The 24150-nt window shown below is 41.5% G+C and overlaps 2 protein-coding genes across 7 annotated transcripts in view; both read right to left on the reverse strand.

The window, feature by feature from the left end:
* LOC144667837 (alpha-2,8-sialyltransferase 8F-like) overlaps positions 1-24150 on the reverse strand; it is a 1155130-nt gene that overhangs the window by 104165 nt on the left and 1026815 nt on the right. The window lies entirely within an intron of this gene.
* LOC144667832 (secernin-2-like) lies at positions 6234-23133 on the reverse strand. 3 transcript variants are annotated; one of them, XM_078529336.1, is made up of 8 exons: positions 23061-23133; positions 21020-21194; positions 16765-16946; positions 14199-14398; positions 11618-11833; positions 8687-8852; positions 8001-8181; positions 6234-6418 (listed from the first exon to the last, which is right to left on the reverse strand). In XM_078529336.1, exons 2-8 carry the CDS (start codon positions 21191-21193, stop codon positions 6260-6262), a joined length of 1278 nt encoding a protein of 425 aa, XP_078385462.1. In that variant the 5' UTR covers position 21194; positions 23061-23133; the 3' UTR covers positions 6234-6259. The 3 variants fall into 3 exon arrangements, with proteins under 3 accessions (XP_078385462.1, XP_078385463.1, XP_078385464.1); XM_078529337.1 differs by lacking the exon at positions 23061-23133 and adding an exon at positions 21718-21738; XM_078529338.1 differs by lacking the exon at positions 23061-23133 and having other exon boundaries at positions 11726-11833.

The raw sequence follows: 24150 nt of genomic DNA on the forward strand, positions 1-24150 counted from the left end.
ACAGGGTGGATGTAGAAAGGATGTTTCCTTTTGTGAGGAAATCTACAAGTAGTCATAAAAATAAGGGACCGCCCAAGTAAGACAGAGATGAGAATTTTATTTCTCTCAGAGAGTAGAGTGTCTTTGGAACTCTTCCTCAAAAAGCAATGGAAGCAGGGTCTTTGAATATTTTTAAGGCAGAGGTAGATGGATTCTTGATAAGTAAGGGGGTGAAAGGTTATTGTGAGTAGGTGGGAATGTGGAGTTGAGGTTGCAATCAGATCAGCCATGATCTTAATGACTGGCAGAGCAGGTTCGAGGGGCTGAGTGTCCTACTCCTGCTCCTATTTTGTATGTTTGAAGAGGGAAAAAAAGGCATTTTTGATGGTTGATCTGATGAAGGTTATTAAGATTATGGAACAGTCTGACAGGGTAGGCATAGAGGTGTTTCTACTTGATGGGGGAATTGGTGCAGTGGGGGTAGACCAGAGCTAGTGGGCATAAACATAAAATAGCAAAATAGTCACTAATAAATCCAATAAAGAATACAAGAGAAACTTCTTTACCCAGTAGGATGGTTAGAATGTGGAACTTGCTACCATATGGAGTTGTTGAGGTGAATAGCATAGATATTATTCAAGAAAGGCTTGGTAAAAACAAGGGAGAAAGGAATAGAAGCATATGCAGATAGGGTTAGATGAAGTAGGTGGGAGGAAGCTTATGTGGAGCATGGCCTGTTTCAGTTCCATAGGCTGTATGTCTTTTTTAATCTTCCTAGGCATAAGGACCTCAAAGCATATTCTTTAGTGACTTTTATCACTGCCTCCTGACTGAGTTCAGCTAACGCAATAAGGACCTGGAACTTCTCCAGTCTGTGTGGATCAGTGCCACACTGGGAAATGAATTTGGCAATTGAGTCTGCTTTATTTTGGAGGCTGGGAGAGAGCTAGTACAAGTAATTTTGATTTACAACGATATTGGCATTCTGCCACTCTTTAAGCTACCATGCACATCAAAAATGTAAAACACTTGTATAGATAGTTCTGTAATTTATTAGTTAACAGCATCATAAATAGTACAGAAACATTGCACAGGCTGCAGCAGGGTAACCTTGATCTGCTGCTGTTCTCTGAACATTTCTCTAACACTGGTTTCTCTTTTACACTGTATTTATTCCACACCACAAGCTCCACCAACATTTCTTTTGGCATAGTATTAAACTAACATGTATTTTTCTTCCTTTTATCTCACATTCTGGTCTGCAAAAAAGGGGAAGGGTAATCATTTGTATTGTTCACATAGTGCTGAATTCTGTGGTTGGCATCTAGGCATTTACCAATACCTTCTTGTATTTCAGTGCTTTGGAACCCTAATTCTTGCGTGAAACCATTGGTCAAACATTGGCTTGGAGCTGACATTTTTTTTGTGGGTTTAACCATCTTCAGTTCTCTACTGTTAGTGCAAGTGTGTTACATTCCTGTTGGAGCTGCGTTAATTTAGGTGCTACCCCCTTGAAACAGGCACAGACTGGGTTAAAATGGTTCAGATAGGAATCAGAGGTGGACACATTAACCAATGCACCAAAAAGACAGAGCAGGAGAAATTAAATTTGTTTGGGATAGGATTCCCACCTTTGTCCAGTCAAAACGAGACTGGGCAGGGAAGAGAGACGGAAGAAGAGAGATCAGAGACAGACTTGTTTTTGCAGCAAATTATAATTCACTGAAAACTTATATGTGTTGCATACATTTTCTATTTTTGGCGGGGTGGGGGGTGGGGGAAGCAGTTTCCAGTTATTTTAGAAATTATATTTTATTTTTTAGAAATTTTTACCCAGTCCACTGAAAGAAGCAGGAGTGTCAGGCCCAAAGCCTCCAGTGTTAAGACTACTTTATTAACGGCATGGGGGAGAGAGAGGGCGCAGCAGGTGATCATGGGGGTTACTCCCAATTTACGATGTGATTGGGAAGGAGGAATTCTTCACCAAGTGTCTGTTCTGCTCAGTAATGTTAATACTCGAGACAGACACTGACTTTTTTAAAAAAGATTGAGAAAACCGAACGTTCCTTTTTGTCCTCAGTAACTAAAAATGCAGCAATGGAGTCACATAAATGTAACGCTTCCAAATGTGTGATCTTTTGAGAATGACTTGGCTGGTGGGGCCATTAATTACAGGATGGGGGTGGGGGCGGGGGGGTGGTGCGGTGGAGAAAGGAAAAAAAAACAGGCAATCTCCTGCTCTTCGTTAAAAGAGGAATTTCACCCCACAGAACTGAGAGACAGGGAGACGCCAGTAAGTGTACGTTTTCAACATTCAGGCTTATATGGCAATTTAGTAGATTACACTTCCCCTTTAATTAATTCCGAAACGTAAATGGATCTCTTAAGACTCAGGATCCCTTTAAATTGGCTATACTGTACAATTTTCTCTTGGCTGATGTTGGATCAGGTCCAACATGGAGATTTCAAAAGGAACATTTTGTAAGGCTGAAATGAGTACAACAGTTTAGTTAAAAGTGCAGGACCAGCCCTTTGACTTTAGCTAAGGTTGTTCTTTTTATTATAAAGATAAATTCCATCATCGTGTTGCAGAGACTTTTACGTGTGCCTCAAATGTGACAGGCTAGGAGTTTTGGAATATTTCCTGTCATTAATCAGCAGCGCTTTCTTTGCCTTCCTCCTAAATTTTCCCCCATCTCTCCCAAAGGCTCTGGGCTTTGTTGGGGTCTTGGGACTACCAAAGTAAAATGGGACTGCTTAGAGGGTGTTTAATTTGTACAATAGAATAGGGTTTCAGCAAAGCACTCCCCCTCAAAAAAAAGGAAATGTCTTTGAAAGTTGCTAGATAATTTAAGAAACAAGCTTACAACACAAAAGCAAAACAAATAGGCTGTCGAAGCTTTTCATCTTGCACCCATCTGGAAAGATGCAAGAATGGCAAATTTCAAAGGGAACAACAATTTATACTGCATGAGAAAAGGGTGTTGACTGGCAACATATCAACCAATCAGAGCCAACTTGCCAACCAATCAGCACCCTTATGCAATATAAATTGTTGCTCCCTTTGAAATTTAGCATTCTTGCATCTGTCCTGATGAGTGCAAGATGAAAAACTTTGACAGCATGTCTTTTTTTTTTCAGCAAAAAGCAAAACACTGCAGATGCTGGAAATCTGAAATCAAAGCAGAAAATGCTGGAAACACTCAGGAATCTGGCAGCGTCTGTAGAGGGAGAAAGAGAGGTAACAGGTGTTGTCAGACCTGCTGAATGTTTCCAGCATTTTCTGCTTTTAGTTTAGGAAGCAGCAGATCAAGACTGGCTCCGTTGTCTCCCCTTACACTAGGCCTAACAGCAATCTTAAAATTAACAGAGTTGTTCCTCAGATACACGCGGACCATAGGAGTGAGTGGCTCAGCCTTGCAGGTGGAGGCTCCAAACAGTGGATCTCTGCAACAGCAGAAGGACACCATTCAAAGATGTTTTCTGAAAATGGGATAAAGATGGGCAGCATTTTGTTCGGAAGATCGTCTTTTCTTTCCTATATCTTTCTCCCCCACTGCCCCAATTCTGGTCGGATACTATCCTATACTTCACCCGACTGGAGAGTCTTCATGCAAGAGACTACACAATAGATGGCAGTAAGCTATTCAATCTTGTGTGTAAGTTTGAGGAGGAAAGTTCACGCACAAGCGCACTTTCATTCAATAGTGCTGAGGAACAGGAATCATGGTGGGGTTCCTCTTCCCACCACAGAACATTAGAGACAACTGCAACACTTCTATCACCTGGTTTTTAAAAAAAAAATCAACTAACTCAGCATGGGGTGTCATCAAACCCAGCACCTTCCTCTTAAAAAAAAACCAAACTGTACAGCTTTTGCTTTGTGCAGGCAAACCTACTTTTTTGAACAAGCATCCGGGAAGAAAGAAGAGCTTCTTCAGAAATTGCTGGGCAGCCTTAAACACCAGTTGAACAGGGCATTGCCTTTGTGGCAACACTTTGCATGGGCCACATTACTAAGTCAGAAAGCTAAGGAACGCTCAAGTGACTCTATTCAACAGTAATCACGGCTCTATCAGTCTTAATGAGAAAAACCTCTGTGTTTGCTGCAGCGTAAAATTTCCCAGATACGGCCATCAATAGTGAGTTTTAGCATTGGGCTGTTCCTGGTCTGAGTTTGCCTGAGCACTCCCTATCACAATGATGTTGCCTCGTATTACGTTTGAAATTGAGACCAGTGGATTTGAAATCACAAACCTAAATCTGGCTTCAGCCAATTCCTCCCAACATTAATCTAATTTTTAGCGGGTTGTGTTAGTTAGCTTTAGTTAGGATAGTCCTGTGTTAAACTCTATAAAGGGGTATTATCTCTTTAAATAGCAGTAGATCTCAGTATGTATTTGACCACCAATCAGCTCATCAGCAGTCTCTTAAGACCAGCAGGTATAAAAGACCATTTTTCCATTGGTCGACAATCAATACAACAGCAAATCCAATGAACAGACAAGAGAGTTTAAGCACAGAGGTTGTGGGGTGTGTGTGTGCGCATGTGTCAGGTTTAATGGCTTCAAGGAAGATATCCATTTGCTTTGCTTCTTTGGATCAATGGTCCAGCAGTAGGTCAACCTTTATCTGCAAATCTATAGAGTGAAAAAACACATTAAGAGGCCAACTGGAAGAGGTCAACCAACTTTTCATTCAACTCCTTGAACAAACATAAGCTATTTTACACTGTTTTCCCTGCAACTCTCAAACTGTACTCAATAGAGTTGTTTATGACACATTTTGTCCCTCTTGTAGTATAAGGGTCTGGCACATGCAGGGTTAACGTCGGACTGAGTACAGTACCACTGACACAGTGATGTAAGAGAACACATGACCTGCACCTAAGGGTCGTTCTGGTGTTGGAAAGAGCTATGTGCACAAGGAGGCATGGGGACAGCTCCGAGCTTGAACCCTTTGCTATATATGTACATAGTTCTTGTAGTTAATAAATACGTACAGTTATAAAAGCAAAAAACTGCGGATGCTGGAAATTCAAAACAAAAACAGAAACAGAAATACCTGGAAAAACTCAGCAGGTCTGGCAGCATCGGCGGAGGAGAGCACAGTTGACGTTTCGAGTCCTCATGACCCTTCAAGGGTGTTGAAGGATCATGAGGACTCGAAACGTCAACTGTGCTCTCCTCCTCCGATGCTGCCAATACGTACAGTTAACCTGCTTAAGACTGTGAAGACTTCATTAAGATGTACTGAACGGTATCCAACACCCTACAACACTGCCCAGTTTCTCTCTTTTTCTTAAGGGTGGTGACTTATGCTGGACATGTTTCTACCAGGCACAGGTAGCCTTACTTCACACTGTCCTGTTCTGTCCAGAGAGAGAGAGAGAGAGACATGTAACCAGGGCACAAATCTACAACATGGGCTAAAAGATTCAGGGTGCAAGTGAGGCCCACGATACAATAATAAATAATACACTCAAGCCTCTGTGATCTTTTACATCCGTCCATCAAATCCTTTCGCCCACACAACTGGCGTTTGTTTTGGGATCTCTCAACAGTGTAACCAGATTTTAAAGGCACAGCAGGGTTAAAAGTAATTCTTCTGATGTTCAATTGTAATTTTACTGAGTGTTCTTTTTTTAAAAAAATTATCCTTACTGAGATGGACTCTGAATTTTCTGTTTCCTTGAATGGATTTTGCATAGAGCATAATATCCACATTAAAAATCGATACCTTTCCTTCCTAAACATTCTGTGCCTGATCTGCATGAACAATTGTTAAATAAGTTGAGACAAAAAGTTTCACACATTGGGTAGAAGTATACTAGATGGGTTTGATGCTAATCTTGGACTCCCGTTGTTTGACTGATTTATGCCCTTTTTAGGTCTGGGTGTATTCTAATGTGCCTGGAAAGGTACTTAATCGTAAGTGAATATCAGCAAACTGGGTGTATTTTCAGATCAAACTTTCACGTTGCTCCTAAGGAGGAAACTCCTAGATTTTTATACATGCATGCTACTGACACGGCTTAGTAGATGGTGGTCAGATTTGATTACACTAACTGATTTCCCCTTCCCTCACCCCCATTCTCTCTCTTATGTGTATTGAGGGTAAATGTAGCAAATCCCCATCACCCCAACTACAGCACACAACTTCTGCAAGGACAATCCCTGAGCTGGACTTGAAGTACACGTTGTAAATTAAGTGAATAAAAAAAACAGCAGAGAGAGAAGTACCTCAAGGGGGGATTTGCAGAAGTGTCATACTTGACGGTTTATTTGTAAAATTTGATCTCCGTGTCAACACAGTCAAAGAACAAGTCTGCCATTTCTTCTGGGTCAAAAGTCCCTCCACTAGTCAATAACTTCTTGATAGCTTTCAGTCCCTGTCTCTCGAGGTTCTGCATAGTCTGGTGCAACTTTACACCTTGCTCCTAAAAGGAAACAAGCATGTGTTACAATGACGTACATCAGCGGGATCTAAGTAAGTACCCTTTTAATGTTCTTATCTCAATGCCATTTCTCCCCATCACACCACACACCGCTCTGTTTACCCAACCATTCAACTTGTTCTTTCTTGAGAAACTGAAGTGAAAAGTCAAGGCCGATAGTACAGCCAAGGATAGAAAAAGGCAGACAACGTAAATCCAGAAAGCAGTGTTTAGGTGATGCCAGCTATTGACTTTAAAACCTTGAGGATTGGAGAAGGGAGGAAGGACTGAGGCAGATAAAGAGACTCATTAGATTAGAAGTTATTTTATTTCATTGGATGTGAGCATCGCTTGCCAAGACCTGTATTCGTTACCCATCCCTAATTGGCCTTGAGAAGGAAGTGGTGAGCTGCCTTCTTGGACTGCTGCAGTCCATGTAGTGTAGGTACATCCACAGCGCTGTTAGGAAGGGAGTTCCAGGATTTTGAACTTGCAGGTGGTGGTGTTCCCATGTATCTGCTGTCTTTGTCCTTCTAGATGGTAGAGGTTGCGGGTTTAGCAGGTGCTGTTGAAGGAGGCTTGTCAAGTTGCTGCATTGCATCTTGTAGATGGTACACACTGCCGCCACTGTGCGTAATGGGTCTCGTTTGCATCGCTGCATCTTTGCTGTGTTGGAGTATACATTGCTTAGCAAAAACAAAGGCAAAACGTCTAAAGGAATACTGACCTTAAAGGCATTGATAAAGTAGTGAGAAAGAAGCACAAGAAATATCAGAAGGAGTGGATGTAAGGTTGCCAACGCTGGTTGAATGTATTCCTAGAGATGCAGCGCATGTTCTCCCACCTCCAACCGCCTCACTCAGTGAAACAGCACTTTCCCCATCTTCAATAATACCCCTATGATAATACCCCAATCATACCCCCGTGATAATGCCCCAATGATTCTTCTCGTGGCTTACTCACAACAATGTCAAGGAGATTAATGTTTAATTCGTGGACAGACCAGGACAATCCTGAAGCAAATGTAATGGATATTGACTTAGTGGAAAGTCTGAGAATGAACTGCAGGTCTGACGTCAATTGCATGGAGCAATAATTACAACCCACATAATTCTCACAATGAAAAATCCCACAGAGAATGGAGCATTGGCATTTTTTGGCATGTAGCTAAGTGGACATTGAATTTCTGTTGAATACAGGCAGCCCTGTAATTTTGGGAATGCAACCAATACAACACTGGATTATTTAAGCACAGAGTACAAAGCAACTGGAGATTGCAGAAGTTTCCAATGAAGTCGTGACTACTTCTTCAATAGTGAAATCTGCAAAGTTCATACTTCCAGAGGATGCCTGCTTTTCCCCCTTTCCCCCCACTATCCCTCCCTTCATCTCCATCCACACCCCATTTATGGTTCCTATAGTTCAATATCAGATTGATTGACTAGCAGCTATGCTGATATTTATCAACTTTGGGCAGATTATCTTATTGTCCACTGGATGACCAAGGCCTCGTGAAATAGATATCATCAGTCCAGTTAACATTATCTCAGGAGTTATTCATCACTAAAAGACATGCCATTAATACCTGTCCACTCTCCATTGTAGCTCTGGCCTGTTGATGTGCCTTATACAGTTCATGCCTGCGGTCCCGTTTGGTCTGGAACCGAGGCTGTTTCCTGACAGGATCATCGTCACCATAGCTCGGAGAAATCACCATAGGGACTGGCATTACATCATCAATAAAGATAAAGGGTTTGAAGACAGATCTATGAATAAAAAAAATACATTAAAAAAAAATCATATGTGCACAGTGCAAAGGAGCAGTGAGAGGCCATACAATAGTTATCACTAAATGGAATCAAGCCCTGCTTTCTCTGCTACCCGCCCATCCCCATACACTAGAAGGTTGTTTTACAAAACTTTATTATTATTTCTCTCCCTCCTACACATAAAATAAAAATTCATCCGCTCAAGTCAATATGCTAAGCAAACTGGGAAATAAATTTAGAGATACATTTCTGTCCACACAATTTACTAACAATTTTATTTAATTTTCACTTCAAGGCCATGATGACATGAGGTGTAACATTATAGAGCAACAAACTGGTCAGATAACGGATAAAATAGCCGATTGCCCCTTTAGCAGAACCTTTCAGAGCTACTTTAATATGTTGGCGATAAGTCACTGGCCTTAGAAAATATCTGCCACAAGCACAATATACTGGTAAAGAAAAGCTATCGGAGAGTGTTTACCAACTTTGGTTAACTGACCTCGAAGGGTCAGGAGTCGCTGTAAAGAAATGCACGCAGGGTGAACAGTCATCCTGAGGTAGAATGGACACCATACTGCCTGTGGTACAGAAGGCCCCAGAGTCCATGCAGATTCCACTTTCCTTATCACGTAGGATGTCCATGATTGTCTCAGCTTGGATGCTACCTGCTGTGATGCAATGAAAAAATTATTTAATAACCTAAGCTTCTTTAACACTTCCAGATTGTAGAATCTTCCTTGTGTCATATCTGGGTCTGTTACACATTAATTAATTGCCACAATTAGTTAAGAACTCTATTATCATCATATCATGGTCTCTACCACCAGCACAGTGTGACTTATCTACAATATGCTCTGCAGCAACTCACCAAGGCTTCTTCAACAGCACCTCCCAAACCTAAGACCTCAACCACCTGAGAAGGACAACACCAGGGACATGAGAACACTAGCATCTCCAAGTTTCCCAACTTGGAAGTATATTGTTATTCGTACAACTTTACTGAGTCAAAATCCTGGAATTCAACCCCAGCTACTTTGGAATTATCTTCAACACAAGGATTGCGGTGGTTCAAGAAGATTACTCTCCATCACCTTCTCAAGGGCAACTAAGGTTGGGCAAACAACTATACCATGGAATTAATCTTAAAAATTGTGGCTACCTGGATAGTAAGTGAATTGGACCTTAATTTATTTTTTGCCCAACAATTTCAACGTTCCCACAGGACATCAGAAAATATCCAGCAGAGATTTGCTTCAAAGGTTCACTGTCTACTAGACAAGGAAGAACAGTTTTTAAAAATTTGGTCTTGGGATGTGGGCATCGCTGGCTAGGCCAGCATTCATTGCCCACATTGCATGAGGGCATTTATGAGACAACCATATTGGTGTGGGTCTGCAGTCACATGTAGACCAGGTAAGGACGGCAGATTTCCTTCCCTAAAAGGACACTAATGAACCAGATGGGTCTTTACAACAATTGACAATGGTTTCATGGTCATCATTAGACTTTTAATTCCAGATTTTTATTGAATTCAAATTCCACCATCTGACGTGGTGGGATTTGAACACAGTTCCCCAAAGCATTGCCCCGGGTCTCTGGATTACCAATCTAGTGACAATACCATCATGCCACCGCCTCCCCTAATAGGTTATGGCCTTCATTGTTTTTTTTTAAACCCTTTCATTTCCATTTCTTAGAGAATTCTCTGAGTTGGCTCTGTACAGCCTTGTGGTTTTGCCTATATAGCAAATGTATTAATTTGCAGTATGTTCATTGAAAATAAGTTTGGAACAGTGCTTGAGGGAAATTATTTAAATTCTCCCCACTTTCTTTTCTTAGTTAATTATCTTCCTTCCTTTCCTCAAGGCTTTGACTTTTGTTGGCTAAGGTTCCTCATTCTCTGGTACCTCATCCAACTGACCACTCTTCAGGTGCCAGCTTAGATAGACGGTGCATTCTGGCTGTTTTACTATGGAGATCATCACAATTGAGTGCAATCCTGTCTTCACTCAAAGTGCAGACTCTTACATTTTCCAACTGGAGTCACTAGACAGTAATCCAGTACTTGGAGAGATGGTGGCATAGTGGTAATGTCTCTGAACTAGTAATTCAGAGGCCCAGACTAATGCTCTGGGGACATGGCAGCTGGTGGAATTTAAATTAAATTAATAAATCGTAAATCTGGAATATAGAGCTGGTCTCAGTAACAGTGACCATGAAACTATCATTGATTATCATAAAGACCCATCTGGTTCACTAGTGTCCTTTAGGGAAGGAAATCTGCCATCCTTACCTGGTCTGTCCTTCATGTAACTCCAGACCCACAGCAATGTGGTTGGCTCTTAACTTTCCTTTGAAGTGGCCTAGCAAGCCACTCAGTTCAAGGGCAATTAGGGATGGGCAACAAATGCTCGCCTTGTCAGTGACGCCCACATCCCATGAAAGAAAAAAGGAAGTAGGAACGGAATGGGCGATTTTTGCTCCATATAATCTGGAGGTTTTGTGGACAATTACCATGCCCTAATTGAGATTAGACAAAGAAGTCAAGCAATTAATCTTTTGGTCTGCATAGGCAATGATACATCAGGCAATGACTTTGCCCACTGTGCCACTGCAACCAGAAGACAAACATGAGCAAGTGGAGGGTAGTTCATTTGTTGCTTTTCCTCCCACTTGGAGTTGAAGCAGCAGAAATAAAAAAAGGAAGACTTACATCTTACATGATGCCTTTCACAACCTCAGGACATCACGAAGCACTTTGATGAAATTCTTTTGAAGTATAGTCACTGTTATGTAGGAAAATGGTTCATGGCTGGGTTAAATTATGAGAAGAGATTGCACATCCATTCCCTGGAATTTAGGTGATTTGATTAAAGTTTCATGATATTAAGGGGGGGGAAAAAAAAGGTAGATGGAGAGAAACTATTTCCACTGGTTGGGGAGCCTAGGACCAGGGAATATAGTCTAAAAATTAGAGCCAGACCTTTCAGCAGTGAAATTAGGAAACACTTCTACACACAAAGGGCGGTAGAATTTTGGACCTTTCTTCCGCAAATGGCAATTAATGTTAGAAGAATTGTTAACTTTAAATCAGAGATTGATAGGTTTTTGTTCACCAAAGGCATCGGGATAAGAGACAAATGTGGATAATTGAAGTTGGGTTCAAGGCTAACCATAATCTAATTGAACAATGGCATAGGCTCAAGGGACTAAATGGCCTCCTCTTGTCCCTATGTGCCTAGGATTGTCAGCCGTCTGACCACCACACCTGGCCTCATGAAAAATCACAGATATAAAATTCACATTCTGCCTCTCTTGTGGTATAAAAACCTGGAACCCCCATAACTGGGTTTTCATAAGACTAGCTATTCGCTCACTTTTCTGACAATTCTTGTATGAAAGAACAATACATTATTTTAAACTTCATCACCTTCTTGCTTACGAAGCAGCTCCTTGCCTCCACAGTAACGAACCTTTGCAGCCTCCATTCTCACCGGTGGGTTTGTCAGGGAGAAAATCTGGGAGAAGTTGAACTCACCGTCACCGCTCCACCAACCCTGACTCTGGGCATAGTTTCGGAGGTCAGGGTGCTCGATGCTGATCTCTGTGGTGATGGTCAGCTGATTGGAAATATTTTTTGCACCTTCTGTTAAGTAAAGAACATTGGGTATAAAGAATCTGGGTCCTCTTTGTGATGGTGCACATTTTTCAATCACTCAGGCTCAATTCATTTTACTTTTCCCTTCCAATTCTCTGCTCAGTCATGCTGGGGTACATTTCTACAGGCACCAACTGCCATCTGGCTAGTCAGCCAAGCGGCTATTCCTTCATTTATGACCACGAACATTGAGTGAGCTATTCATTCATTAGCGGCATTACAGCTAGCCTAATCTCGTCCATACCCATGTCCACATACCTACATCGAAAGTTAGTAATTTGGAGGCATAATCTAAAAAATTAAGACACAGACCTATCGCGAGTGAAATTAGGAAAAACTTCTACAAACGAGGGTGCTACAAGTTTGGAACTCTCTTCTGCAAATGGCAATTGACAGTAGGTCTTTTGCTAAGTTTAAATCTGAGATTGATAGATTTTTGTTAGCCAAAGGTACAAAGGGATATGGGGCAAAGACAAGTAATATAGAGTTAGACTAAAAATCAACCATGACTCACTGAATGGTGGAACAGGCTCGAGGAGTTAAAAGGCCTCCTCCTTATCCTCTGAGTGGGATCTCTGTTCAAGTTTCTTCCTCTCTAACTCAAGGGGTATTAAAACAAATACTATTGTTCCTTTGGCTGAGATCTATAAAATCAACAAAGACTAGGTAATGATTTGGGACTTGCACAATTTACTGCCACACAAAGTATTTAACAGCACAGCCTTTAGAGAGCCAGGTCGATCTAAATTAATAAAGCCAAGTCATTATACTGATTCTATCACCATGGAAGAGGAGATGCTCACTCCCCATCAGGCAATTTATTGGGCATTTTGATAAGCATAGAGACTTTAGGAATCCATGTTCCAAGTCAAATTGCACCTCCACCATCCCTCTTCCCCTCCCAGACGTGCAATTGCCGAGTGATGGACTTTTAGATGCACATTAGAATAAGCACAATTGGCCAAACACCACACTGTTACCCAATATCATTAGTGGTAGACATGACATGAATAACGGTTCAAATGGACGATCTCACTGTAGTTAAGTACACAAGAATCACATACAAATTTGTATGTCTACGTAAATGATTTAAGTAGATAGGAGATGTAATCATGAAGAACTGCCATGGTAGTTCCCAACTGCTACAAGTTGGACAGGATATGCAAACCAAACTCAATTTATGTGAAACCTTTATACTACAGTACCAGTTTTACCACATGGTAGTCGAACATGGTGATACCTTAGGTCAGAAGTTAAATAACAGAAATGGCTCTTCTAATACACGATCTACAGGCATGTTGAGATTCTACAGAGGCTTAGAAACAAATTCAGAAGAAACCTGAGCTGAAAGACTTGGTATTGGGCCAAATCAATAAGAACCTGCCAGCCCCTCGCCTGTCTATAATCAAAAACATGTCAAAGCCCCTGTTAGGTAGTTTAGATATGTAAAGAAATTATTGATGATAAATTTGTGAAGAATGTTGTGACTTCTTAAGTAGAGGGACCAGACCGAGGATATAATGTTTCACTGGGGCCAAGACACATAGCTAATGGAAGTGATAGAATGCTCCACTTCATAATAAGTTGGCTTAAGAACATAAGAAATAGGAGCAGGAGGAGGCCATTCAGCCCTTTGAGCCCACTCCGCCATTCAATGAGATCATGGCTGATCGTCTACCTCAACACCATTTTCCTGCACTATCCCCATATCCCTTGATGTTTTTAATATGTAGAAATCTATCAATCTCAGTCTTGAACGTAGTCAACGACTGAGCCTCCACAGACTCTCGGGCAGAGAATTCCAAAGTTTTATTTTATTCCTTCATGCATCAGCCACTTATCCAACAGCAGGAATCATGTTATACATTTTTTGATAAGCAACTGGAAAGGAGTTTTACATATCATATGATCCTGCAATGGTTTTGAAAATTAATTATATTGGAGTTTTGCTTTGGTGCAACAAGTCCTCACAATTTTGGATTCGCAGACCACAGCGAGTGGTTTGGGTCTGGAATGCACAGCCTGAAGTGTGGTGCAGGCAGGTTCAATCAAGGCATTCAAAAGGGCATTAGACGATTCTTTGAATAGGAACAAAGTGCAGGCTTAAGGGGAAATGACAGGAGAATGGCACAGAGTCATAATGCTCATTCGGAGAGTCAGTGCATACATGATGGGCCAAATGGCCTCCTTCTGCACCATAACAATTCTGTGATTCTGTGAAAAACTGGCATTGATACAGCTCCTTTCACAACATCAGAATGTCCCAAAGTGCTTTCCTCTGTCTATTTCACTACAATACAGAGAAAACATAGATTAAGTGCAACATGCTTTGCAATCTTTTTCCATTGTTGACCTGTAATTTGCTGAGCTGCCCAGTGTTTCCCAGATGTCTCCAGTACCCAAGCCTCTTTTCTGTCCACAATCAGAAATGTGTTATGGTAGCTGAATGCTTCTGGAGCTTCCTTGCAGTTCCCACCCTGGCCATATTTCTCCAAAAGAGAGGTAATAACATCTAGAGCCTCCTTGGCAGTGGAACCTCTCTCCAGTCCAAGCCTAAGGGAGGAATGGGAAATAGGATAACGGACATAAAAGAGGGAGAGGCTACAATCTATACCATGCATAACAACAGCAAGAAAAAGTGTTAGACAAACTTCTTCAGGGTGAAAGAAAACACAGAGGCATGTGCATCAGGTTCATTTTAACATCACATATGAACAGTCCAGTCATGCATTTTAATCTGCCTTATGTTATTTTTCTGTATTTACAAACAAAATTTGATAGATTTAGCCACTCTTATCTTCAAGTTGATATTCCTTTCAATAAAGGAATACAGAAATTACTACTGGCAATATTAGTCGACGAATGCTTAACAACTTCTTGTAAGTCATTAAAGATGGCAGGACAGGTGGAGAGAGCAGGTAATAAAGCATACAATATCCTAGAGTACAAGAGCGAGGAGGTTATGCTGAACTTGTATAGGACACTAGTTAGATCTCAGCTGGAGTATTGTGTACAGTTCTGGATACCACACTTTAAGAAGGATGTGAACGCACTGGAGAAAGTGCAGAAGAGGCTTACAAAAATGGTTCCAGGGATGAGAAACTTTGGTTATGAAGATAGATTGGAGAAGTTGGGACTGTTCTCCTTGGAGAGAAGAAGGCTAAGAGGAGATTTGACAAAGGTGTTCAAAATCATGAGGGGGCTGGATGGAGTAGGTAGGGAGAAACTGTTCCTCCTCATCAAGGGATCGAGAATGAGAGGACACAGATTTAAAGCAATTTGGAAAAGAAGCAAATGCAATGCTAGAAAAAATATTTTCACACAGTGAGTGGTTTAGGTCTAGAATACACAGCCTGGAAGTGTGGTGGAGGCAACTTCAATCGAGGCATTAGATGACTCTTTAAATAGGAACAATGTGCAGGCTTAAGGGGAAACGACAGGAGAATGACACTGAGTCATAATGCTCGTTCAGAGAGTCAGTGCATACATGATGGGCCAAATGGCCTCCTTCTGCATCATAACAATTCTGTGATTCTGTGGCATTGATACAGCTCCTTTCACAACATCAGAATGTCCCAAAGTGCTTTCCTCTGTCTATTTTAATGAGGTGCTAACTAATTTATTTTAAATGGTTTGATGTCACAGTAAAGTAACACAGGATTTTCACATTATGCAATATTTAGTTTATGAAACTGGACTAGTAACCAATGATTCACGAGTCCGTATCTTAGCATGGAAGCTGAGCAATTGAATTAAATAAAATTGGTCATTGTGGCTAGCACCAGAAAAAAAAAATCAATTATCAAGCAACCGAATTGGTTGTAAAAACTTAATTGGTTCAGGAAGGTCACCTGCCACCCTCTACCCATTCATAGAAAACTTAGAAATGTAGAAAATTTACAGTATAGAAAATAGCCATTTGGCCCATCATGTCAATGCCACAAAAAAAAGTTATCCAGCCTACTCCCACTTTCCAGTTCTTGGTCCATAGCCCTGCAGGGTCAGCACTTCAAGTGCATATCCAAGTATGTTTTAAAATGCAATGAGGGTTTTTACTTTTACAACACTTTCAAGCAGTGAGTTCCAAACCCTCAAACCTCTGGGTAAAAAAAAGTGTCTCCCCTATGCCCCAGGTTATTGACCACTTTACTAAGAGAAATAAGTCCTTACTAACCATTCTACCTCACTCCTGCAATTTTATGCACCTAAACTAAATCTCCCTTAACCTCCTCTGTTGCAAAGAAAGCAACCTCAGCCTATCCAATCTTTCCTCATGACAAAAATTCCATTCCTGGGACCATCCTTGTAAATCGCCCCTGTACCCTCTCTAGTGCAACCACATTCTTCCTGTAGTGTTGTGACCGAAACTACGCACAGTACTCTAGCTGTAACCTAACTAGTGTTTTATGCAGTTCTAGCAGAACTTCAATGCTCTTATATTCTTATTGCCAACTTTCCCAATATGTCTTCTTAACCTCCACTACACCGTTGACTCTTAATGCCCCCAGCACAAAAAGGGATAGACAACATTGACTTGCCAAAGTTGCCTGCATTCTCCAACCCCCACAGAAAATTCCCAGTTGTTATTTCTAAGCATACGTTGTTTCCAGTAAGAAAAGGATAAATATCAAACCAAAATGGTGTCAGTGATTCCAAGATGGAACCTCCCACCGTCAAGGATCACTCTGTCAAGTGGCTGAGCTCAAAAACCATCAGTGATGGAATTTCAGTTGAATTCAAAAGTGGTTCTCAAAGTTAAATCCGTCATGCCAAGCTCCTGAAGTTCATATAAATTAATATTGGCATTAGCATACAGTTTATTACACCGGTATGAAGCTTTTTTGTTACAATAGATCTGCATCTTAATTACAATTTAAGACTTGAGTGCCAAGCTGTACAAAATAGGAAGGAGCTTCTACCTGACAAGGTCCATTCCGAGCAGCGCTTCCTTCTCACTGATAGGCTCTTTGGTCCACACGCCCTCATTGCCAATGCAAACACCATGATTGTTGGCTCCCATTTCTGCTCCCCATAACCAGGCTGGCCGGCTCAGAATCACTGCATGCGTTTTTACAATCTGCTCGATTTCAATGTATGTGCACTGTTTAATTTAAAAAAAATTAAAATATGATCTATTTCAAATATAGACAGTTCTTCCAAAATGGGCACTCGAGTGATGTACTCATTTGAATTGCAACAAGCCAATCCACTGACCAAACAGTGTACCATGGTAATTGAAGATTAAGGAATGATCTAATTGAGGTAATTAATATAACTAAAAAATTTTAACCGGGTAGGTGGAACAATCCAGAACAAGGTGGCATAGGCCATTCAGGGCGATGTCAGGGAGCACTTCACACAAAGGGTAGTAAAATTCTGGAACTCTCCTCCAAAAAGTAGAGGCTGAGGGTGGCAGAAAGCAGAGAGTATGCATAAATGGGTCTTTTTCTGATTGGCAGGATGTGACGAGTGGAATTCCACAGGGGTCTGTACTGGGGCCTCAACTTTTTATGATTTACATCAGTGACTTAGATGAGGGGAGTGAAGGCCTGGTAGCTAAATTTGCAGATGACACAAAGATGGGTAGGAAAGTATGTTGCGAAGAGGACATGAGGTTGCAGATGGATATAGATAGGTTGAGTGAGTGGGCAAATTGAGCTTAATATGGGGAAATGTGAAGTTGTTCACTATGGCAAGAAGAACAAAAAAGCAGGGTATTACTTAAATGGAGAGCAGCTGCATAATTCTGAGGTGCAGAGGGATCTAGATGTTCTAGTACACGAATCACAAAAAGTTATTATGCAGGTACAGCAAGTAATCAAGAAGGCTAATGGAATGCTATCCTTTATTATGAGAGGAATTGAACATAAAAGTAAGGATGTCATGCTTCAGTTATACAGGACATTGGTGAGACCACACCTCGAATACTGTGTGCAGTTTTGGTCTCCTTATTTAATGAAGAATGTAAATGCATTGGAGGTGGTTCAAAGGAGGTTTACTAGATTGATACCTGGAATGAGTGGGTTGTCTTATGAGCAAAGGCTGGACAGACTGGACTTGTTTCCACTGGTGTTTAGAAGAGTGAGGGGTGATTTGAATGAAATATACAGGATCCTGAACAGCCTTGGCAAGATGGACGTTTCCTCTTGTGGGTGAGTCCAGAACTAGGGAGCACTATTTCAAAATTAAGGTTCATCTTTTTAAGACAGATGAAGAGAATTTTTTTCTCTCAGAGGGTTGTGTGACTTTGGAACTCTCTGCCTCAGAAGGTGGTGGAGGTGGGGTCATTGAATATTTTTAAAGCAGAGTAGATAGATTCTTGTTAGTCAAGGGAATCAAAGGTTATCGAGGTTAGATGGGAATGTGGAAATCGAAACACGTGATGATCAGCCATAATCATTTTGAATGGCGGAGCAGGCTTGAGGGGCCGAATGGTCTACTCCTGTTCCTATTTCTTATGCTCTTAATTGAAAATTTCATTGATACACTTGTTAGATAAGGAAATGGAACCAAGACAAGTGAATGGAACCAATATAAGATCAGCCATGACCTAACTGAATGACAGAACAAACAAGTTTTAGGGGCTAAATGGCCAATTCCTGATCTGGTGTTTGTTTACCTGCTGCACAGAACTATATATTCACTGCAGTATTTTGTAAGTTTACATGATTGTTGTATCAAATAGTTTAAGAAGGAAGGCATCCACACCACAACATGGATGATTAGAAGTCCCTCATGTAATTCAGTTGCATTGGTAAAGAAAATAACATTCAACGCACACACTTATCCACCCTTCCATGGATAAGCAGGGCTATTTCTGCAGGAAATTTGAACCTGGGTTTTAGTGTGGACTCCACAGACTTTCCAACTTAGTCATGGAGCACAGGTGGGAAAACTCATTGAATTTTGGCCATTGTTATTTTCAAGTTATTTCCACCTGAGGTAGCTAGTAGCAAAATTTGAAGTGGAGACCTTAATAAAACCAAATTATCCTAGAAACTGGCTGGTGTAATGGGCAAGGACATAATATATTGAACTTCATCATCCTGGGTTTAACTCAAGCCCAGAATAAGATTGGCTGTACTAGATGCTGAAACTGGAAGACTTGCCTTTGCTCTAGCACTAATATTTTTCATGCCAATGAAATATCTTCACAAAAAAAATGTTTGCAGAAGAACCCTGAATATCCATAGCATGTAAGCTCTAGTATAACAAAATTGAAAGGTTGCACAAATATCACTATTATTTCTGAAAAATAGAGACATCCTGTCAAAGCTTTTCCTCTTGCACTCCACAGGACAAACGCAACAATACTAATTTCCAAGGAAGGAACAATTTATGCTGCATGAGAAAAAGGTGCTGATTGGTTGGCCAGTCAGCTCTGATTGGTTGAGGTGTTGCCACAGAGAATACATCAGGGACTGATTGTTCCCAATGCTTATGTTTGATTTTAAAAAGAACAATGCCTGGACATAAATTCTCTATGGCAACGCCTCTACCAATCAGAATCCACATGTCAACCAATCAGCACCCTCTTCTCATGCGGTATAAATTGTTGCTTCCTTTGAGATTTGGTATTCTTGCGATTCTGTCCCGATGAGCACAAGACGAAAAGCCTCAGCAGCATGTCTCTTTCTTCAGCAATATTGATGCAGTAATATAGCTCATGCCACCTTCCAGAGTGAGATCAGATCAGTCTGTATCAGAAAATATTGAGAGATTCTGCGTAACCAGATACCAGATGATGACATGTTTTGAAATTGACTCTAAAATCATTTTTAGCAACATAGAAAAGCCAGTAGACTCAACAAATCTACCTCAAGATTATTTGTTTGCGTTCAGATTATACTTTGCTCCAAAATACATTTGTCTCTTGAATTTATTTATATTTGTACTGCCAAAATTATGGTAGAAACTGCCAATTTACATGCACACCCCGCCCAATTACACACCTCCCACCCAAGCATCTTCTCTCAAGGCTTTCAAGCCAATTGCGATTCCAGGCAATAAATTTGGACAAAACTCTTGAATTCTCACCCTGAGCTCACAGCCCTGCAACTTTGGAAACTGGCATCGACAAGGCTCCAAAAACCCATTGTTCTTTTTAATTTACTTTTGTCTCCCTCACCAGCTGAAACAGTAACCCTATCTTCCTCTCTCCACAGAGGCTGCATGAGCGGAGTGTTTCCAGCATTTTGTTTTCATTCATAATCAGTAAACTATTGGTCAGATTCCAGGTGTACCAGAGAACTGTAGAACTGAAGCTTCAGTTCGTAAGATCACAAGAAAAAGGAGCAGAGTAGGCCATTCAGCCCCTCGAGCCTGCTCCGCCATTCAATAAGATCACAGCTGATCTGATTGTGGCCTTAATGCCACTTTCTTGCCTGTCCCCCATAGCCTTTAACTCCCTTGTCATTCAAAAATCTGTCCAACTCAGCCCTGAATATATTCAAAGACACGCCCAGCCTCCACTACTCTCTGTGGAAGAGAACTCCAAAGACTAACGACCCTCTGGGAAAAGAAGTTCCTCCGCATATCTGTCTTAAATTGGAGATACTTTTTCTTTAAACTGTGTCATTAGTTCTAGATTCCCCAATACGAGGGGGGATTATTAAGGTCTCTGCTTCAAAGTTTGCTGCCATCTACCTCAGCTGGAAATAACAGCCAAGAATCAATGAATCTCTCAGCATCCACCCTGTCAAATCCCCTCCGAATCCCATATGTTTCAATAAGATCAGTTCTCGTTCTTCTCAACTTCATTGAGCATAGGCCCAACCTGCTCAATTTTCCCTCATAAGAAAACACCTTCATCCCAGGAATTAGCCTAGCGAATCTTCTCTGAACTGTTTCTAAAGCAAGCATATCCTTCCTTAAGTAAAGGAGACTAAATCTGTTCACAGTATTCCAAATGCAGTCTCACCAATGCCCAGTACAATTGTAGCAAGACTTCCTGCTTTTATGCACCATTCCTCTTGCAATAAGTCCCAACATCCCATTTAGCTTCCTAATTACTTGCTGTATCGGCATGCCAATGTACTCATTTACAAGGACACCCAGATCCCTCTGTACTTCAGCATTCCACAGTCTCTCTCTGTCTACATAATGTTCTGTTTTCAATTCTTCCTGCCAAGGTGGACAACCTTACACATTCAAATGCGATGGTCAGTCTCTTACCTCCACCTTAGAGCCTGGTGCATGCACAGTTGCAGGAAAGTAAACCACTTCCTGAACCTCATCCCGTGGTCTGTCCGAGTTCTTCCCAAAAATCACCTCTTTTCTCTCAGTGGCAGGTGGGAGAGCAACAAAGCAGTCACAGGAAGAGGGAGCACAGATGGTGTTGGCAGCCATTCTGCAGGAGAGAGAACATCACACTACACTCAGTATTACATACTTATACACTATTTATAGATCATAAAGGCTCAAACGCCTGCCCACTCCTCCACCTCAGACACCATTCCGATTTGGAACGATATCACTGTTCCTCCACTGACGCTGGGTCAAAATCCTGGAACTCCCTGACAGCACTGTGGGTGAAACTACATCACATGGACTGCAGCGGTTCAAGGCAGAGCGGCTCACCACCACCTTCTCAGGGGCAATTAGAGATGGCCAATAAATGTCAACTTTGTCAGTGGCACCCACACACCAAGAATGAATATTAAAATAAATTCACCATTTACTTTTATTAATTCAGAGGCAGAGAACTGTTAGCTTTCCCAATCGGCTAATGTGGGGGCAGTACTAAAATATTCAGTCCAGAAGCTCTTTGCTTTGATGCCTGGTATAGCCGAGTCAGCCAAGGCATCAGGAATGGTGTTATAATTGGCCTCAGTGCCCCAGACTTAAGGACGAGAGAAAAAAAATGGAGTCACCTTCTTGCTCCTGATTCTTATCCAACAATCCCATGAAAACGTGAACACAGACAGGATCCAGCTTGGATGTGTTGCCTTCTGCAGTTGTATAGCCTGCTGACACTTACCATCAAGGCTCATGCATGGAGAATGGCCATTTGGTGGGGTGGGTAATGAGAAGATACATGTGGAACTCTACCACAGCACAGGCAAAGGCATTATTGCAAATTGCACCGATATTTGGAAATGGGTCCCTTTTAATTAAAAACCCCTTAAGAAAAATACTGTAAATGGAATGACCCAGTCTCTTTAAAAGACAGTGCCTAGAAACTGACCCAGACAGACACCCACTCACTTTAAGCTCAGTGGTTGACAGATTGACAGAAACAACTAATTTGTATTTCTGTAGCACCTTTCACAATCTCAAGATGTCCAAAAGCATTTTGCAACCAATGAACTTTTGAAATGTAGTCACTGGTGTAATATCAGGAGACCTGTCAGCCATCAGCAGACATCAGACCTCCCACAAACTGACTGAAGCGTTAATTCTGTTTCTCTCTCCACAGATGCTGCCAGACCTGCTGAGTATTTCCAGCATTTTCTGTTTTTATTTCAGATTATATTTATAGTATTTTACATTTATAGTATTTTTCTTTCAAACAGTAATGTGACTAATATCTATTAGGGAACGGGAAGAACTCTTCTCTTGCGCTTTCCCTACAATGCCAAGGGATCCTTTACATACACCTAAGGCGACAGACAGGGCCTAGGTTTAAAGTGGCCTCTGAAAGCCAGCATCGCTGGCACTGCAGCACTCTCTCAGCACTGCACTGGGAGTGTCAGTCTAGATTTTGTGCTCTAGTTTCCGGAGTGGGCTTGAACCCACAACCCTCTGATTCAGGGGGTGAGAGCGTTACTCAATGAACCAAGACTGGCAGATGGCTCTGCTCTGCACCCCGACCGGAAGTGTGACTGTATCACTATTAAATGGTTACAGTAACGGATCAAGTGTCAGTTTGTAGCCGCTTTGTGCAGTTTCACCGGCCTCAAACGCCGGTGAGATCACAAAATGGTTCAACTCCTGTTCTTCAGCCCAGATGCTATTGGGTGAGGGGGTGAGGGGGACAAAAGTTGCGACGAAACCAGCAGAAAAACTCGGGCAAAAAGAGACAGTGACAATGTTAAAGAGCAGCCGGGCCCTGCAGAGCCGCATTTGGGCGGATTCCCGTACACCTTAACAATGACAACGCCACTCGCCCCTGCAGATCTTGCGACATTTTCAGTGCTTGGCGTCCGCATTTAATAACGAGAGGGTAAAATTATTCACTGGTCACCCCCCAACAGATTTCCCTTTCTGCACCTACCTTTCCTTGTTTTTTTTAGGAAGTCCCAGCAACGCTCAGGCTGAGCTAAGATCAATGTCTGACACACTCAGTCAGCTGACAGTCACACACGGGTAGTTAAGGTTAACTCTTCAGTCCCTATAGGCGAAGGACTGTGGTCCAAGAAATCAAAAAGACACTAACAACCTCTCCGACCAAAACGTCACGTCCATAGCCAACACACCCTTCCCATCAGCAAACCCTACTCCCACTCCACGGGCAACTTAATAATAATGTTGCAAGGCGCCTTAGAACATAGATTGTTTCTTAACCCTTTAGACTCCGTGAGCTATTATGGAGATAATACCAAATCTATCTCAGTGTCTGTCAGAGGTGGCATACCAAATCTGTCAGTTACGTCAGAGATAACGCTCCAAATCTATCTCGGTGTCTGTCAGAAAAGAAAGACTTGCATTTATATAGCACCTTTCACCATCACTTTACAGGCAATGAACTTACTTTGGAAGTGTAGACATTGTTGTAATGTGAGGAACGAGGCAGCCAATTTGTGCACAGCAAGTTCTCATTAACAGCAGTGTGACCATGGCCAAGTAATCTGCTTCTTATGATATTGGTTCAGGGATAATTAATTCACCTGCTCTTCCTGGAAATAGTGCCATGAGATTTTTTTTGCATCCACCTGAGGGTCTCAATTTAACACCTCATCCAAAAGACAGCACCTCTGACAGTGCAGCATTCTCTCTGTACTATACTGGAGTATCAGCCTAGATAACACACCAAATCTATCTTGGGATATGTCACACACTAAATCCTGTGTAATGCAAATCAAAGATGACACACATTGAATCCAGCATTGCGTGGATGAGAGGTCAGACACCCACTAGATCAAGCTTAAAACATCCAATTTGATATGACAGCAAAATCTTATAATGGGATGTCTAGTTTGGCTATCCCAGAATAATATCAAGCTTAACGTGAATCAGAGACAACACACACACTGATCTAGTTCAGCTCAAATCAGTGTCTCACACACTAATTTCAACATAGTTTTGAATCAAAACCACTAAATCTGAGGAAAGGTCAGTTTATGATAAAAATAGTAAGACAGATG

Source organism: Cetorhinus maximus, chromosome 25, assembly GCF_964194155.1.
Source record: "Cetorhinus maximus chromosome 25, sCetMax3.hap1.1, whole genome shotgun sequence".
In the NCBI taxonomy this organism is placed as follows: Eukaryota; Metazoa; Chordata; class Chondrichthyes; order Lamniformes; family Cetorhinidae; genus Cetorhinus; species Cetorhinus maximus.

Bases quoted from the DNA above. Each gene is read 5' to 3' on its own strand.
- LOC144667832 (XM_078529336.1), bottom strand. From the start codon at position 21,193: ATGGCTGCCAACACCATCTGTGCTCCCTCTTCCTGTGACTGCTTTGTT. The intron at 8,853-11,617 runs GTGATGAAGTTT...GCATCACAGCAG, and splicing joins GCTGCTTCGTAAGCAAGAAG to GTAGCATCCAAGCTGAGACA. The intron at 8,182-8,686 runs GTCAGTTAACCA...TTTTATTCATAG, and splicing joins GCGACTCCTGACCCTTCGAG to ATCTGTCTTCAAACCCTTTA.